General features: G+C 55.5%; 1 protein-coding gene across 2 annotated transcripts in view; it reads right to left on the bottom strand.

Annotated features, from left to right (window-relative positions):
- Positions 1-15,031, bottom strand: part of Flnc (filamin C) — a 29,091-nt gene that overhangs the window by 1,031 nt on the left and 13,029 nt on the right. The window contains exons 17-47 of one of the 2 annotated variants that reach the window (XM_021190479.1): positions 14,704-14,794; positions 14,435-14,604; positions 14,110-14,227; positions 13,763-14,025; positions 12,820-13,417; positions 12,070-12,243; positions 11,808-11,970; positions 11,438-11,598; positions 9,987-10,154; positions 9,783-9,906; positions 9,213-9,369; positions 8,947-9,136; positions 8,731-8,754; positions 8,351-8,598; positions 7,846-7,944; positions 7,449-7,548; positions 6,988-7,128; positions 6,582-6,710; positions 6,318-6,491; positions 5,513-5,674; positions 5,229-5,432; positions 4,633-4,785; positions 4,418-4,540; positions 4,029-4,271; positions 3,571-3,840; positions 3,340-3,477; positions 3,030-3,145; positions 1,637-1,769; positions 1,361-1,537; positions 980-1,198; positions 53-262 (exon numbers count right to left, since the gene is read on the bottom strand). In XM_021190479.1, the coding sequence (XP_021046138.1) occupies positions 53-262; positions 980-1,198; positions 1,361-1,537; positions 1,637-1,769; positions 3,030-3,145; positions 3,340-3,477; positions 3,571-3,840; positions 4,029-4,271; positions 4,418-4,540; positions 4,633-4,785; positions 5,229-5,432; positions 5,513-5,674; positions 6,318-6,491; positions 6,582-6,710; positions 6,988-7,128; positions 7,449-7,548; positions 7,846-7,944; positions 8,351-8,598; positions 8,731-8,754; positions 8,947-9,136; positions 9,213-9,369; positions 9,783-9,906; positions 9,987-10,154; positions 11,438-11,598; positions 11,808-11,970; positions 12,070-12,243; positions 12,820-13,417; positions 13,763-14,025; positions 14,110-14,227; positions 14,435-14,604; positions 14,704-14,794 (5,440 nt within the window). The remainder of the gene's footprint in view (positions 1-52; positions 263-979; positions 1,199-1,360; positions 1,538-1,636; positions 1,770-3,029; positions 3,146-3,339; positions 3,478-3,570; positions 3,841-4,028; positions 4,272-4,417; positions 4,541-4,632; positions 4,786-5,228; positions 5,433-5,512; positions 5,675-6,317; positions 6,492-6,581; positions 6,711-6,987; positions 7,129-7,448; positions 7,549-7,845; positions 7,945-8,350; positions 8,599-8,730; positions 8,755-8,946; positions 9,137-9,212; positions 9,370-9,782; positions 9,907-9,986; positions 10,155-11,437; positions 11,599-11,807; positions 11,971-12,069; positions 12,244-12,819; positions 13,418-13,762; positions 14,026-14,109; positions 14,228-14,434; positions 14,605-14,703; positions 14,795-15,031) is intronic. The other variant, XM_021190480.2, reaches the window with a different exon arrangement.

Raw genomic sequence — 15,031 nt, 5'->3', positions numbered from 1 at the left:
CCCTCCCCCTCCCCTCCCCCTCCCCCAGACAAACCTCTGGGATAGAACTTGCCTGCTTTGCTGCAGTCTACAGTGAATGAGTTCTTCTGACCCACAAAGGCCTGGGACAGGCCAGGGCCCCTGGTCACCACCTTGCTGGCATCCGAGGAGAACTTGGGGATGGAACTATAGCTGGCGCCGCGGCTCGAGGAGGACTTGGTCACCGTCTCCACCAGAACTGTGGACGTTTCATGAAGGCTGTGGCCTCCAGACAACCGGGGACCTGCGGGGTAGAGTAAGGTGGTCACGGGACTATAGTCAGAAGGACTCCCTACCCTTTTCTAGGACACTGAAGGTCCCCCGAGATGGGCATTGGGTAACGTTGTGTGCGTTAGGCTCCTGCCTGTCCTCAGCAACAGCGTTTGAAGAATATGACCTGTTCCACAGAGGCAGCATCTGACCAGCTCCAATCCCTGCTTACCCCTGGGCCACAGCCACTTCCGGCTCTGCCCCTCACCCTTCCAGGCTTCCTCTGGGGGGAGTCAAGTGAACTGAAAGGGTGAGAGTATGACTTTAAACTGGAACAAAATGGGGATATAGCTCAGTGGTAGAGCACTTCCCTAGCATGAATGAGGCCCTGGGTTCAAACCCCAGCATTGAAAAAATATAAGGATTTTTTTTTCTTTTTTTGGTTTTTAAGACAGGGTTTCTCTGCGTAGTCTAGGCTGTCCTGGAACTCACTCTGCGTAGCAGGCTGGCCTCAGACTCACAGATCTGCCTGCCTCTACCTCCCCAGTGCTGGGATAAAAGGCGTGTGCCTGGCAAGACTTGTATTTTTAAAGATGCACGGCTCTACAGAATGGAATGCTGCCTAGCCACGCCCACCTCCATCTTAGTAACTGTCCATAACTGAAAGCAGACTACAATCAAATGTGAATGACCACCAGAACCAGCCATGCTGGGCTGGGCTACATGAACCTTCTCCAGCCAGGGTACTCACCTGTGACCTTTGCTTTGAAGGGACTGCCCACAATGTGCTGAGGGCCGCCATACTTGATGGCAATGAGGTAGTTACCAGGAGCCATGGGAGTGTAAGTGACTACATGACCCTCGGGACACTCCCGACAGTCCAGCTGCACCTTGGAAGGCCCATCAATAGTGACAGACAAGGCCCCTGAGCCTGCATTCTGGGTGTTCACAATGAACTCTGATGAAACACCTGGAGGACAGAGGAGTAAGATGCAGGTAAGGAAGAACACAGCCCAGAGCGGGATCCCTTGGGCAGCACTTCAGGTCAGTACCAACAAGTGCCTGACCTACCAAGGCATGTCTGAGCCCCCCCCCCAAATCTAACCCTGCTCCCCTCAACTCTGACACTCACCAGTAGTGCCTCCTTCAAGCCCAGGCCCATAAGCTGACACCAAGCCTGGGTCCCCAGCCTGGCTCTGCTCCCCGACACGGATCTTGAAGGGGCTTCCAGGGATGTGGGCACCATTGAACTTGACATCAATTGAGTGGACACCGTTCTCATGGGGGATGAAGCGGATGGTATGCTTATCTGTGAAGCAGAAGGTTGGTAAGTGGGCCTCTATGTTTCTTCACCCCTTTGCCAGAGATCCTGGCCGGGCAAGAGATGGCAGGGGCGGGGTCAGCTCACCACTGTCCAGTTCAGAGACATAGCACTCCTCCACAGCTCCTGAGGGTGTGTGTACCCGGGCATCAATCACGCCACGTGCCCCATTAAGCTGCACCGCGAAAGATGCTGGCTGGTTCACTTTAAGCCCTGTCTCCTGCAAAGACCACAGAGCATACTCAGAGTCCTGGGAGGCCGGGGCTGGACCAGTCCTCTCTCAGCTCAGTGCTGTTCTTACTGTATGCCCAGCCCAACGCTCGCACCTCTCCAGCCTGGTCACTGCCGGCCAGCCCAGCCTGCAGGGAAGGACTGAGATGCAAAGGCTGACCTGCCACTCTGCATCCGCCTGTAGGCACCACCCTAGCCATGCTGGGTATCACAGGGGATGAGGAAGCAGAGGCCAGACGCCGCTGAGTCAGACAAGAGGAAGCAGAGGCCAGGAGTCATGCAGGCCTAGTAGCAGAGCCGGACAGGGCTGCAGGCCCATAAGAGAGAGCTTAGCTGTGGCAGGCTGTGTAGATTGCCCCTAGAAGTGGGTGACCAAGGGGAGCACTGGAGAGAGGACAAGAAGGGCTTGGGGGTATGCGGATGGTAGCATGGGCTAGAGCGGTGGGGCTCACTGTTGGCCCATAGGACTGCACTGAGGGTCAGCTGAAAGAGTGTGGGGTGGAGCTGAAGAGGTGGCTCAGTGGTTAGGAGCACTGATTGATCTTCCAGAGGTCCTAAGTTCAATTCCCAGCAACCACATGGTGGCTCACAACCATCTATAATGGGATCCGACGCCCTCTTCTGAAGAGAGTTACTGTGTGTATGTGTGTGTGTGTGTGTGTGTGTGTGTGTGTGTGTGTGTAAACAAAGTTAAACAACAACAACAACAAAGAATATGTGTGTGTGAGGGGAGGGTCCTGTCCTTTTGGAACAGCTCTTTGACAGATTTTCCCATTTGCTAGCATGGCCTGCTAAAAGCCGGCATGGTATACATTCCCATATAGCAGAAGGAAAGGAGACTTTTCTAGATGTCACACCAGGAAATGTAGAGCTGGCTGCAGCGGTAGGAGAGGTGTAGCTCAGTCTACATGTGCTTGCTCAGGAGTCCTCTGCAAACTGGCCTCTGTTTATTTTGTATTGATTTTATGTGCTTACTCTCATGATGTGCTTAGCTATAAACATTCAGAGGAACATGGAACAAACCCAGCAACAAGACATGCCAGCTCTCAGGAAGGACAGGGAGACAATACTTCTAAAAAGCCCAAACAAGGCATGGAGCAGACATGCTCCCCGCAAGGGCCCTGACCCATGCTACACACAGTGGGAGAAGAGACTGCAGCCAGCTCGTCCACCAAGCTCAGTCACTGGTCATGTGGGCCTGCCCTCCGAGGCTCCTGCCTGTCTCTCTGCTCCCACGCCTGGCACAGACCTGGAGGCTGGTGACGGTGAGGCGGCGAGCATCGTCTGAGAGGGAGGCCACGGGCACCACGAAGGGGCTGTCTGGGATGTGCTCATCATTGAACTTGATGGAGACCTCATAGTCACCTGAGGAAGGAGGCTGGTCAGCACACTTTCCAGGAGAAGGGCAGAAAGGACAAACTTCCCCCAGCCCAGCCTTGTTCTAGGGCTCAGTTCTGAGTGGCTTAAGGAACTTGGGGGAGCAAAGGGAGTAGTGGCTAGTGGGGGGGAGTCACACAGCAAGTAGAGACCCTGTCCCCACCCCAAGTGTGAATATCTACCTGGCTCCTGGACAACATAGGAGACGCCACAAGAACCATCTTTGCGGTCCTCAAATGCAATCTCTGCCTTGCTGGGACCTTCCACAGCGATGGACAGGCCTCCAGCACCAGCTTCTCTGGTCCAGATGCTAAACTCAGCTGGACAGCAATAGGGTAAGGGTGGCGACTTAGTGCTGTTACCACTCACGTCGGCTGCCCCACCCCGAGCTCCTCCTGGCTTCAGCCCCTTACCTGGCACACCAGCTACACCTCGCTCCAGTCCTGTGCCTCCAGCCCGCACCTTGTGGGCACCACCTTCACCTAGCGGACCCACGGTGAACTGAAAAGGGCTTCCGGGCACGTGCTGGCCGCGGTACTTGACAGTGACTGTGTGGGGACCCATCTCCTGGGGCACGAAGCGCACGCTGTATGCGCTGTCTTCTCCCTCAACAATCTCTGCGGCTTCTGTCTTGCCAGACGGACTGGTCACCTGGGCTGTCATGTCCTGAGAGCTGGCCTCGCCTGAAGGGTTGGGGTGATGTCAGGCCAAGAGGCCGTACCCAGTCTCCATGAGCCCCTCCCTCCTCGGTGAACCCCCTTCTCTGCTCAGGCCTGGCAAGGTGGCCAGGGATGAGGCCATTTTGTCTCCTAGAACAGGCGGCCCTCCAGCCTCCCTGTGAGGACCCCAGTTCCCAGTGCTCTCTGCTCACCTTCCTGCTGCCGGGTGATGCTGCCGAAGGACCCCAGGCGTTCCCGTCCTAGAAAATCGCCGAAAACAGCAGGGAAAGGGTCTCCGCCGACCTGCGTGGACTCCTCCACTCGGACCTCACGCTTGGTCTCCCCACCCCGAGTCTTGCTGATTTCTGTCCGCTCTGTGCGGGTGTACGTGTGACTGCTCCGCGTGAAGGTGCGAGTCAGGCGCTCCTGGGCAGACACCATCTGAAACCAGTTTCCTACAGAAAGCCCAGAGGCAGGTGGCAGGAGGTGAGGAGAGAGGCGGGCAGGACAGAGGCCCCAGGGTACGCTCAAGGCTGCAAGGGCATCCCATGGCCGACCCCGCTCCGCCCTGGCTCTTCTCTGTCTTTGCAGCAGCGCCTACCTGGGATTTTGAGGTTGAGGTCACAGGTGCTACCAATGGTGGCAATGGAGGGTGCCTGTCTGCGCCGGGTGATGCTTTCCTTCATGCGTCCCTCACCAGTCACCTTCACGGTGAAGGGACTTCCTGTAAGTGAGAGAAGAAAAGATCACGTTCACAGGTCACATGTCTGGTCACCACCAGATTTGTCCCCACTGAGTCCCTGCCCAGAGCCTTACCAGGCACATGCTTGTCAGCAAACTTAATATTGATGATGTAGGTGCCGGGTTCAGTTGGGCAGTAGGTGACTTTGCAGGTACCGTCTTCCATATCCTCACAGTTAATGTCCACCTTGCTAGGGCCTTCAATGCTCAGCCCCAGGCCTCCATAACCTAAGGGAAAGGATGTGAGGAAAATGTCTCTCCTGAGCCCATGGTACCTGCAGCAAAGCCGCTCTCCTGCCCCATGCAGAAGACTCTGCCTAGAATAGAGGTCAAATGAGTGTAGTGACCGCTGAGGAAGATGGTGCCCCGAGATATAGAGAGGTGAGCCAGAGTTTGTCATCAAGGCCTACTAAAGAGCCATTCTGGGAAATTCCATACTTCAGACCTCTTGGATTCCAGGGACAGGGGACAGCTGAGCTTCCTCTTAGCTATGGCACAGCTGACTGACTGGGGACACTCACTTTCCCCTGGTGGGCTCTAGACTGAATCCCAACAGGTCCAGGAAGCCCAGGGAAGGAGGAGGTGGCCAGAGGAGGGAGGCCACGGGCAGGAAAGAGGGACAAGAATCTGTGGAGTGCTAACTAGATGGAGGATTCTGGGATGAGAAGTACCTGCGTTGCGAGTGTCCACAATGAACTCTGCCACTTGGAAGGTTTGTCCCTCGGAAAGGCCTTTGCCCCAGACTCGAACTTTGCTGGCATCCCCAATCTCCGAAGGCCCCACCAAAATCTTAAAGGGGCTGTTGGTGACGTGCTTGCCACTCTTGCGTACGCTCACCACATGCTCACCGACCTCCTTGGGGGTAAAGGAGATCCCTGTGGAGAGGGGACAGTAAGCAGAACATCCCTGACGATGCCTCTCCCACCCAGGTACCCTCAGGAGTCCCTGCGCTCACCAATGTGCCTGTTGGGCAGGCGCTTCAGCAGGCATGGTTCCTCATTGCCTGAAGGAGCACGGATGCTGGCTGTCAGCTGGCTGAGGTCACCCTCCGTGATCTTCAGTGACACGTCGGTGGAGGTACCCACATTAAGCTGTGACGTTCTCATTGAGTCGTCACCTGGGAGACAGTGGGACAGGTCAGGCTGTTGGCTCCAGACAGACTCTAGCACTCCTAGTCTGCATTTACCTTAACTACTAACAGCCTCAGAGGGACCCAACATCTCTGTTCGCTGAGCCTGTCTCAGTCCTGGGGATGCTAAGTCTCTCCTTGAACCTTTATATATTTAATCTTGAGTCACATGGAGTGACAGAACAAGACACCAGATGCTCTCTACGGCTCTGATAACAGTGCAGTCTGTCACTGGATTTTCTCAAGGTATCAAACCAGTGTCAATCCCCTACCTTTTAAAGAGTAACTCGAAAACTGAAATATTTTTCTTTTTTGTTTGCTTGTTTTGTCTTGTTTCGTTTCGTTTTGTTTTGTTTTGTTTTTTTGGTATTTTGAGACATTGTCTCTCTATGTAGGCTTGGCCGTCCTAGAGCTCGCTATGTAGACTAGGCTGGCCTTGAGTTGACATAGATGATCACATCTTTTAAAAGCACAAGATGATTGGATGTTTCTTGCCTGCCGTGGAGAACAACATCCTTACATTTATCTCCAGATGTTCTCCTCCTGCCCAGTAGTCTCCGTCCAAATGTCCCAGGTGAACTGACTTGAGCATGGCTGTGGCAGGCTGCCAGTGCCTGAATGTCTGCCTCACCTGTGATCTTGGCCGTGAAGGGGCTCCCTGGGATGTGCTTGTCATCAAAGCGAACAATGATACTGTAGTCTCCGGGTGCTGTGGGCAGGTAAGACACCGTACAGGTGCCATCCTTGTTGTCCTTGCAGGTGATCTCTGCCTTGGATGGGCCCTCCACAGCCAGTGACAGCCCCCCTGTGAGCGAAAGGGGGCTGAGATCAGAGGGTCTATCCTTGTGCCGCCAACCTGGCAAGCCCCCTCACCTCTATTGGCAGCTCTCCTCACCTTCCCCAGCATCCTTGGTGACAATTGTGAAGGTGGCAGGCTTGTTGACCATGCCATGGCTCAGGCCTGGCCCATAGGCACTGACGTGGCGGCTGTTGATGGCATCCACATAGAACTGCAGAGGGCTCCCTGGGTAGTGACAGTTGGAGCAGGATCAGCATAGGGACAGGGGCTTCCTGCACCCATGTTGGCCCCCAGCATCTTCAACAGCCTTGGATGTTGAGCCCTGTGTCTCTGCCACATGGACTTGGCTCTTAGAAGCCCATTACCACCAGGACACACACTTCCCCAGAACCTCCTGTGGTGCCTGTACATGGCGGGTTCTTACATATGTATTTAAAGGAGGATGGCAGACCAACATGCGGTCAGCTCCTCTTGCCGTGGTCTCACCCTGCCCCCAACTCACCAGGGATATGGTTGCCGTCGTACTTGATCCCCATCTGGTGCAGGCCTTTCTCTGTCGGCGCGTATCTCACTGTGATGGTTCCGTCCTTGTTGTCAGTGATGTTGGGGCGTGCTGTTTTTCCAGAAGGCATCCGGACTTCACCTGGAAGGCAGGCACACTTACATGTGGGACGCTGGTTCCCCCACCACACATCCCTGCTGTCCCAGGGCCTGTTCTTGAGTGCCTCTGCTTTCCCCAGAGGCCAGATACTGGGGAGTAGCCTACTCGGGAATAGAAGAAGGAATCCCAAACTAGGAGATAGAGGGCATGAACCTGAGTTCTAGCTCTGCTCAATATGTGAGTCTCAACCTAATTTGTTTCCCCTCTCTGGGCCCTAGGGCTCATTCCTACACTTGATCTTAGCTGAAAAGCCAAGAAGCGTTCTCAGTCCTCGAGAGTCTCATGCGTGGGGCACCTGTTACCTGTCAGCTCTCCTTTCTGCACAGTGAAGGGGATGACCAAGTTGAAAGGCCTCAGCATGGATTCCAGAGGCTCCACGGGCACCACGGGCTCCTCTGTGGCCTGCAGTGGGTGAGAGAAAGCAGTATTGGTGGAGAAGGTCAGGGAGTGTGGCCTGCCTCACAAAGTCAGAGAGAACAAAGAAAGAACAAGGTTAATAGTGAAACCGGAGCGGCAGAAGAGATGCGTCAGCTGCAGAAGAAGGGGCGCTGCACCCAGATTTGGGCTCCCTCTGCCCATTCCAATGCCTGCCTATTCCCCAAGAGGCCCAACCGTGGCCCAAGCCTGCAGAACAACAGAAGGAGGGATGAAGAAAGTAGAGAGAAGGACGGTGAGGCCTGTTGTGGGAAGCTCCAGTACCCAGTGTGTGGGGCAGGTGCCAGGCCGAAGAGGGGCATAGGGCTGGCGCATCTGCAGCACTTCCGCGGGCTCCTCCACGTGAGGCAGCGGGTCGCAGGCCTGGGGAGTAAGGCACAGGGCACACAATGTGGGGGGACCCAGGTCCCAGGACTGACTGAAGTCCTGGATGGATATCTCAGGTGTCCTTGTCCTGCAGGGTCACCTCTGTAGAAACAAGAGCTAGGAGGGACAGTGGCCCAAAGGTCAGAGAAGAACACAGTGCACTCCTTCAGAGAGGGTTGGCACCTCTCTCAGGTCACAGGCGGAGCTGCGCCATCTCCCTGCACATTGGGAGGCTGCGGGGATCGCAAGGGCTCATTTTGGAGTACTCTGGTTCCAGGATCCATCCATCAGACATGTGTACAAGTTCTCGGATTCCTTGAGGGCAACTCCTAGGAGCCCTTGCAGCTACTAAGAGGCACAAGCCCCACCCTGTCCTCCAGCCCCACCCCAGCCATGAGCTTACCAGCACGTGGAACGGGCTGTTGGGGATGTGTTCACCCCCGAAGCGGATGGTGATGACGTATTTGCCGGGCTCGGGCGCCGTGTAGTAGATGTCGAAGGTGCCGTCGTGGTTCTCAACCACGTCCACATCGAGCTCTGCCCCGTCGGGCGTGGACACCGTGCAGGTCACCTTCCCCTTGCCTGCTGCCTTGGCGTCCACTGTGATCACAGTCTCCTCTCCGATCTGGATTCTGGGACCCAGGCAGGCACCTGTCACATGAAAAGGCCAGATCAGGGGCTGCGGAGGCCACGGCTAGATCTCCCTTCCCCGCCCGCCCGCCCCCCCCCCCCGCTCCCACAGCCTCCAGCCCCTAGCAAAGAAAGAAAATGAAAGCTACTCACCCAGTCCATGGCCTCCAATGGACACTGGAAATAGACAAGAAAGTTAGGCCACGAAGGTTCAAGGTGAGGTGAGCTAGTGGCGGGGTGGGGGGTAGGGAGGGAGTGGGGTGGGGTGGCTGGGCTGGGCAGCGGGGATAGACTATTTGCCAGCGTGGCCCCAGGCCTGGGCTGGGAGACTGAATGCCCTCTAAGGAGGGGATCAGTGTTGGTGCTCACCTGTAACAAGGCACTTGCTGGCATCCCCTGTAGGCAGGGCATGGATGCGGAAGGGTGAGTAAGGGATCTCATCGCCGCCGTACTTGATGGTGATGGTGTACCGACCACTCATGTCGGGCAGGTAGGACACAGTGTATGTGCCATCCCCATTGTCTCGGATGTTGGCCTTCTTGGGTTTACCCTCGGGATCCTAGAAGAGGAGAGATCAGGCCTGCCCATGTCCACAGAGCCCGGCTGGGCAGGGGGCTGTGCCTAGCTAGACTCACCAGGATCTGGACGGTGAGAAGCCCCTCCCCAGCATCACGCGCATCAATGGTGAACTCCACAGGCAGGCTGGCAGGGATGCCCGAGGCATTGAGGCCAGGGCCACTGGCCCGCACTTTGCTGGCATCATGGGCTGGAAGCACTTTGATCTTGAAAGGGCTTGAAAAAAACAGAAGGAATGGACAGTTGTCAGGGAGTCGGGGCTTGAGAATTATGAGCCTTCCTACACATGGGAAGAAGGAGTGACTGCAGGGCAGCATGAAGGGGCTGTTTCCCAGGACCAAGCGACATCACGGAAGGACCCATTGAACATGGTGTTTTCTCCAAAGGAAGATGCTGTTGATTGTTAAAAGAGTCCATATGCTTTCTACGGCTCTTTTTCTTGATGCTTATTTGGTGCTGAAGCTACTAGGGTGATATTACCTTCGGGGAACCTTGGAGTGGGGCAGGATGGGGTAGACTTGGAAGGAGGTTTAGACAGATAAGGGGAACTCTGCCCAAGTCCTGGCCTTGAAGGTGAGGCCCTAGGAAAAGCTCTCGCTCAGCATGGCTTGCCCAAGGCTGGTCCTCACCTTCGTGGCACCTCCTGGTCAGCATACTTGACAGCTACGGTATAGGGTCCATCAGTGGCAGGTGTGTAGTGGACAGTGTGGGTACCGTCACCATTGTCACGCACCTCCACAGGCTCAGCCACACCTGGACAAAGGCAGAGGAGTGTCAACAGGGTCTCCTGGAACCTCACCTCCCTTCCATCTTTCACTCCAGACATTCCATACCTGTGGGGCCTAGCACAGCCACCTGCAGAGGGGCCCGGCCAGCTTGACTGCAGTCCACTGTGAAGGTCTGAGGTACCCGAGCCCTGACGCCGGTCCCTAGCCCTGGTCCTGAGCACTTCACCTTCCCAGGGTCTACCACATCCTTCACAGGAACTCGGAATGGGCTTCCTGGGAGGGAGAGAACAGAGAAGAGGGAGTCAGCCTCTGTCCACTGTCTGACAAAGTCTGTCTCCCTGATGCCGAGGGGTCCATAGAGGCAGAGCAACGCGAGAAAGCAGTGGAACTTCTTAGAAATAAAACAAAACAGGAATAAGCAAATCTGACTGCAAAATGAGGCAGGGCAAACCTCACCTTCTTAGACTTGGCCTGGGAAGAAAGCCCCCCTAAATCTTTAAAATGTTAACAATGGAATGTTTTTACAAACAGCGTATGTCTTTTGACTTTGTAGATGAAACATGAAGAGGAGATGCAGAATTAAATAGGAGAAAATGGTGTCTTGTCTTAGCAAACCACTTTCTACAATAACAGAAGACATGACACCCCCAGGCAGCTAGGCTGTAGGACAGTCAATCTAGTCAGTTGATCTGTATGACCAACTTTGCAGGAGTTTCTCTGCCCAATCACATTAGGGCAGTGGCAGGCCTGTGATTGGACAGGAAAAGGGAGGCGGAGCTAGGAGTCTGGGGGAGAGAGAGAGAGAGAGAGAGAGAGAGAGAGAGAGAGAGAGAGAGAGAGAGAGAGAGAGAGAGAGAGAGAGAGAGAGAGAGAGAGAGAGAGAGAGAGAGAGAAAGAGAGAGAGAGAGAGAGAAAGAGAGAGGTAGCAGGAGGGGGAAGGAGAGAAGCCAACATGGAGGCAGGCTAACAGGAAGATGACCCTGATCCCACGTGGTTTTAAACAGCCACAAGTAGCTAAGATTTTCACAAGGTTAGAATAATTGGGGTAAAGCTTTTATTTTTATCAATTGGCTCTGAAATTACTGTATTGGCATCTTGTAAATTGTGACCTTATTGTTACATAAATCTGATTGGATAATTAAGCTTTAAGAGTCCTGTTTCTACTGGGTAACTAGGTGTTGAGATGGCTGATCGTGGGGTGTATGGGACATTGCATGAAAGCGAGATGAACTTGCTCGCTGGGAGAGAGTTGCTCAGTGGTGAGAACATGCCGAGCTGGACACCACCGGGACACAGTGTCGTGGCCCGCCAGTACCAGCACTAGATAGAGCAGGACCATGGACTGACAGGGCAGGAGAGATGGCGGGTTGGGTTTTTAATATTTCCCACAACAGACCAAAGTCTGGTGTAAGGGTCTCTGAGAATGAACTAGAGAATTACCACATCCACCTCCCGCCCTGCTTCTTGCCCTCTGCAGATCTCCGCACCCCCTTCCCTGGTGATGTCATCCTGTCACCCTCTTCCCGGAGCCCACCCCGCCCTCCCTCTTTGCCTACCTGGAATGGGCTGTCCCCCAAAGGTGATGTTGACGTCGTAGTCTCCAGGGGTGAAGGGGATGTACTCCACGGTGCAGCTTCCATCTTTGTTGTCCTTGCAGGACATCTTAGCTTCTGAGGGGCCCTCAATGGCAAGGCCAAGGCCTCCTGTGCCAGCACCCCTATAAAAGAACACTCCTGTCAGCTGCTCTAGAGCCAGTGAAAGGGACAGAAGGGACTGGGGACAGGGAGGAGAAGAGAGGGCAGGCTGCTGGGGCCCAGTGCCTGGAGGGATGGGCTGGAACGGGCTGTTTGACAGACGGGAAGGGCAAACAAGCAGAGATCAAGACGGACATGAACTTGGGTCAAGGTTAGGCGGAAAGAAGGATACCTGGTTTCCACAGTGAAGCGGTTGGCCTTGTTGACCAAGCCACCCTCCAGACCTGGCCCAAAGGCCCGGACTCGGGTAGGGTCACAGCCCTCAGTCACACCCACTCGGAAGGGGCTCTTGGGCACAGCTACTTCGTCATACAGCACCTCCACCAAATGCACACCTGGAAGCCAGTCACCCGTGTCAGTCAAGGAGAGCAGAGCTCCGATCCGTGCCCACCTGAGCATTCTGTGTGCCGTTCCCTCTCCCTCAAACCCCTTACCCTCTTCATAGGCAGTGTACTGCACCCGGTAGGTTCCGTCCCCGTTGTCTGTTACATAGGTGTCTGTCTTAGCACCCGAGGGGTTGAGGACACGAGCTGTCACGTGGTTGCCACCTGTAGCTGTTAGAGATCTTGCGTCTACAGTAAACTCGGTGGTCACCTCCCGCAGGACACCTAGATCCAGAGAGCCATACTCACTCAGCCTTCATGCAGGCCCCTCTTCATCCCTCGCTCCACAGCTGTTCCTTCAAGTAGCGCCGAGCCACCTCTCTGAGCCCTTGTGAGTCTCAGGCCTTTCCTCCTCCTCTGCCCTCTCCACTGTTTTAAGCCGTCCTCAGCCCCCATCAGCCCCCTGCCAGGCTGAGGACTGTCTTACCTGCCTCTGCTCGGCTTAGTCCTAGCTGAGTCTGGCTCTCTTGCAACCAGCACATTTCATGTAACTATCCCCTGATTCTCGACAACCCCAAAGCCACGGCTTGCCCACTGTGCTCCTTGTACATCCTCAGCTTTATCAGGTCTGAGATGTCTTAAATTGAGGAGTTCAAAAATCTCACCAGAAAAGTGCCCAGGGGCAGATGCCATTTTGTCAAAATAGCAGAAATTAACCTGCATACCCTTTTGGATTCCCTTGGTCCCCTTCCAGTGTGTTGAGCCCCTGAAGCCTATACCTGCCCACCCCCACCCCCAGCCCTCCTCCCTCCTTCTAGACCTAGCTCCCCATAACTTGACACTGTGCTGTTCCTCTCTTACCATGTGGCTCCACACCAGGCCCAGAGACCTTGATGCCACTGGTATCAACTGCAGGCTGCACGTGGACACGGGTGGGGAACTTGGGTATGGGGTGGCCGCCATACTTGATGGTGATGGTGTAGGTGCCAGGGAAGGCAGGGCTGTAGGTGATGTGGTAGGTGCCGTCCGCGTTGTTTTGGATCAGCACCTCAGCTTTTACACCAGCGTCCGACAGGATCTCGATGGTCAGCTCGGCCTCGCCCGCTTCTGAGCAGTCCACGGTGAAGGTGGCTGCCTCTCCAGCCTTGCCACGCTCCAGGCCTGGCCCACTGGCCCTCACCTTGCTTGGGTCGAACACGGGCTGGATGGTGGCCTTGAAGGGCGAGCCAGGGATGTGGGCTTCAGCAAACAGGATATTGATGGTGTACTCGCCTGGCTCCGTGGGCAGGTAGCTGACTGCACAAGATCCGTCACCATTGTCCTGGCATTCGATCTTGGCTTCGCAGGGGCCCTCGACAGTCAGCCCCAGGCCTCCTGTGCCGGCCCCCTTGGTGTCGATGGAGAATGGTGCCGGGGTACCTACAAGCCCGCCCTTGAGACCAGGGCCATACGCGCAAACCTAGGAAGATGAACATGTTTGTTAGTTCCCTGAACTTGGTTTCTCCTAAGCTCCCAGCCTTGGTGGCTGCCACCTAGCTATGCACCTTGAGCTGTAGCAGCTGCTGCAGTGTGGCTTCAGCTCCAGGAGAGGATAGTGAGACAGATGAAGTAACTGAGAGTCAAGCTCAGGTCAGATTCCATGGCCAGCTCTGAACAACTAAGCTGACTCTAAGACAAGCCCTACATAGGGGATGGTCCTGATCCTTGCTCCAGGCACATCTGTCCTTCCGGCCTCTGACTAGAATGCATCTACCACTTCCATCATCCCCCAACTCCTGGATCCCACCAGCCCCCATATATTTACCTTGGAGGGGTCAGGAGGCAGGACGCCTTCCACGGCAAAGGGGCTGCCAGGCACTGGGTGACCATCATAGGTGATGTCCACCTTGTAAGGTCCCTCTTCAGGGGGCATGTAGCGGACAGCCTGGGCTTCTGCTCCACCCCCAGGCTCCAGCTTGCAGGGGATAGGCCGTCGGGAGGGTGAGGTCATCCGCACATCGAGTTGGCCCTGACCACCAGCCCCTCTGGTGTTCACTGAGAACGCCTGTTCCTGTCCCACAGCTACCTCTGGACGGAGGGCAGGGGACACCGTGAGTGGACTCCAGAGGCTCACCCAAACACCCCGTAGCCCCAGGGTGGCTCTTCACTTACTGCTGTTAAGGCCTTGAACTTTGACTTTGCTGAGGTCCAGTGGGGGTGCCACATTCACCACAAAGGGACTTTTGGGGACAGGGTCCCCACCATAGGTCACCGTTACTGCCATGTTGCCCTATTGGGTAAAAGAGAAAGTCAGAATGGGGTGGTTTAGATACAATCCGGTAACAACCCCTTGGACGCTGCAGTTCGTTGACCTAGAGCAAGAGCAGACAGGGAACAGGAAGTGGCCAAGGGCCCAGAATGGGTGTGACGAGGCTGAGGAGGCCATTCTCAGGTGCCATCAGCAGCAGAGGGAAAGGCGTGAGGGGACAAGACATACCTGCTGCACAGCTGTGTACTTGACAGTGTACGAATAGTCATGGTTGTCAATGATTTCAAAGTCCCGCACGGCCTCGCCCTTGGCTGCCCCAGCAAAGTGCACATCCAGCTTAGCCTTGCCAGCTCCCTTGGTCAGCACGGTAAAGTGAGTCGGCTTTCCGACTTCCACACCTGGGAGCCCCCCCCACCCAAGAGACAGCAGTGAGGGCCTGAGGACCAACGAACCCCGACTCCAGCTCCTACCAGTTCCATCCTTGTCCAGACATCTACCTGTGCGGCTCAGCCCAGGGCCCTCAGCCTTGACCTTGCTAGCGTCATGGGATGGGTCCACCTTGATGTGGAAGGGGCTGGCAGGGATCTCCTGGATGGGGAAAAGGCTTAGTCGGGTTTCTCAGGAGACAGTATTGAGCTAGATGCTGGTCAGGTCGTCCCCCCCAGGTACCCAGGGAGGGTACAGAGTCACTGTGTTGGCCGAGGCACACATAAGGGACTCACTCCACAGCCTCTGTGTGATTGCATTCTGCCTCAGAAGCAACTCATTTCTAACCGCCTTCCCATACCTTTAGCATGCAAGCTCACGGTAGCTGAGTGCTACTGT

This window comes from Mus pahari, chromosome 2 (genome assembly GCF_900095145.1).
Source record: "Mus pahari chromosome 2, PAHARI_EIJ_v1.1, whole genome shotgun sequence".
NCBI classification, from domain to species: domain Eukaryota; kingdom Metazoa; phylum Chordata; class Mammalia; order Rodentia; family Muridae; genus Mus; species Mus pahari.
This window is presented reverse-complemented; position numbering and strand designations above follow the sequence as displayed.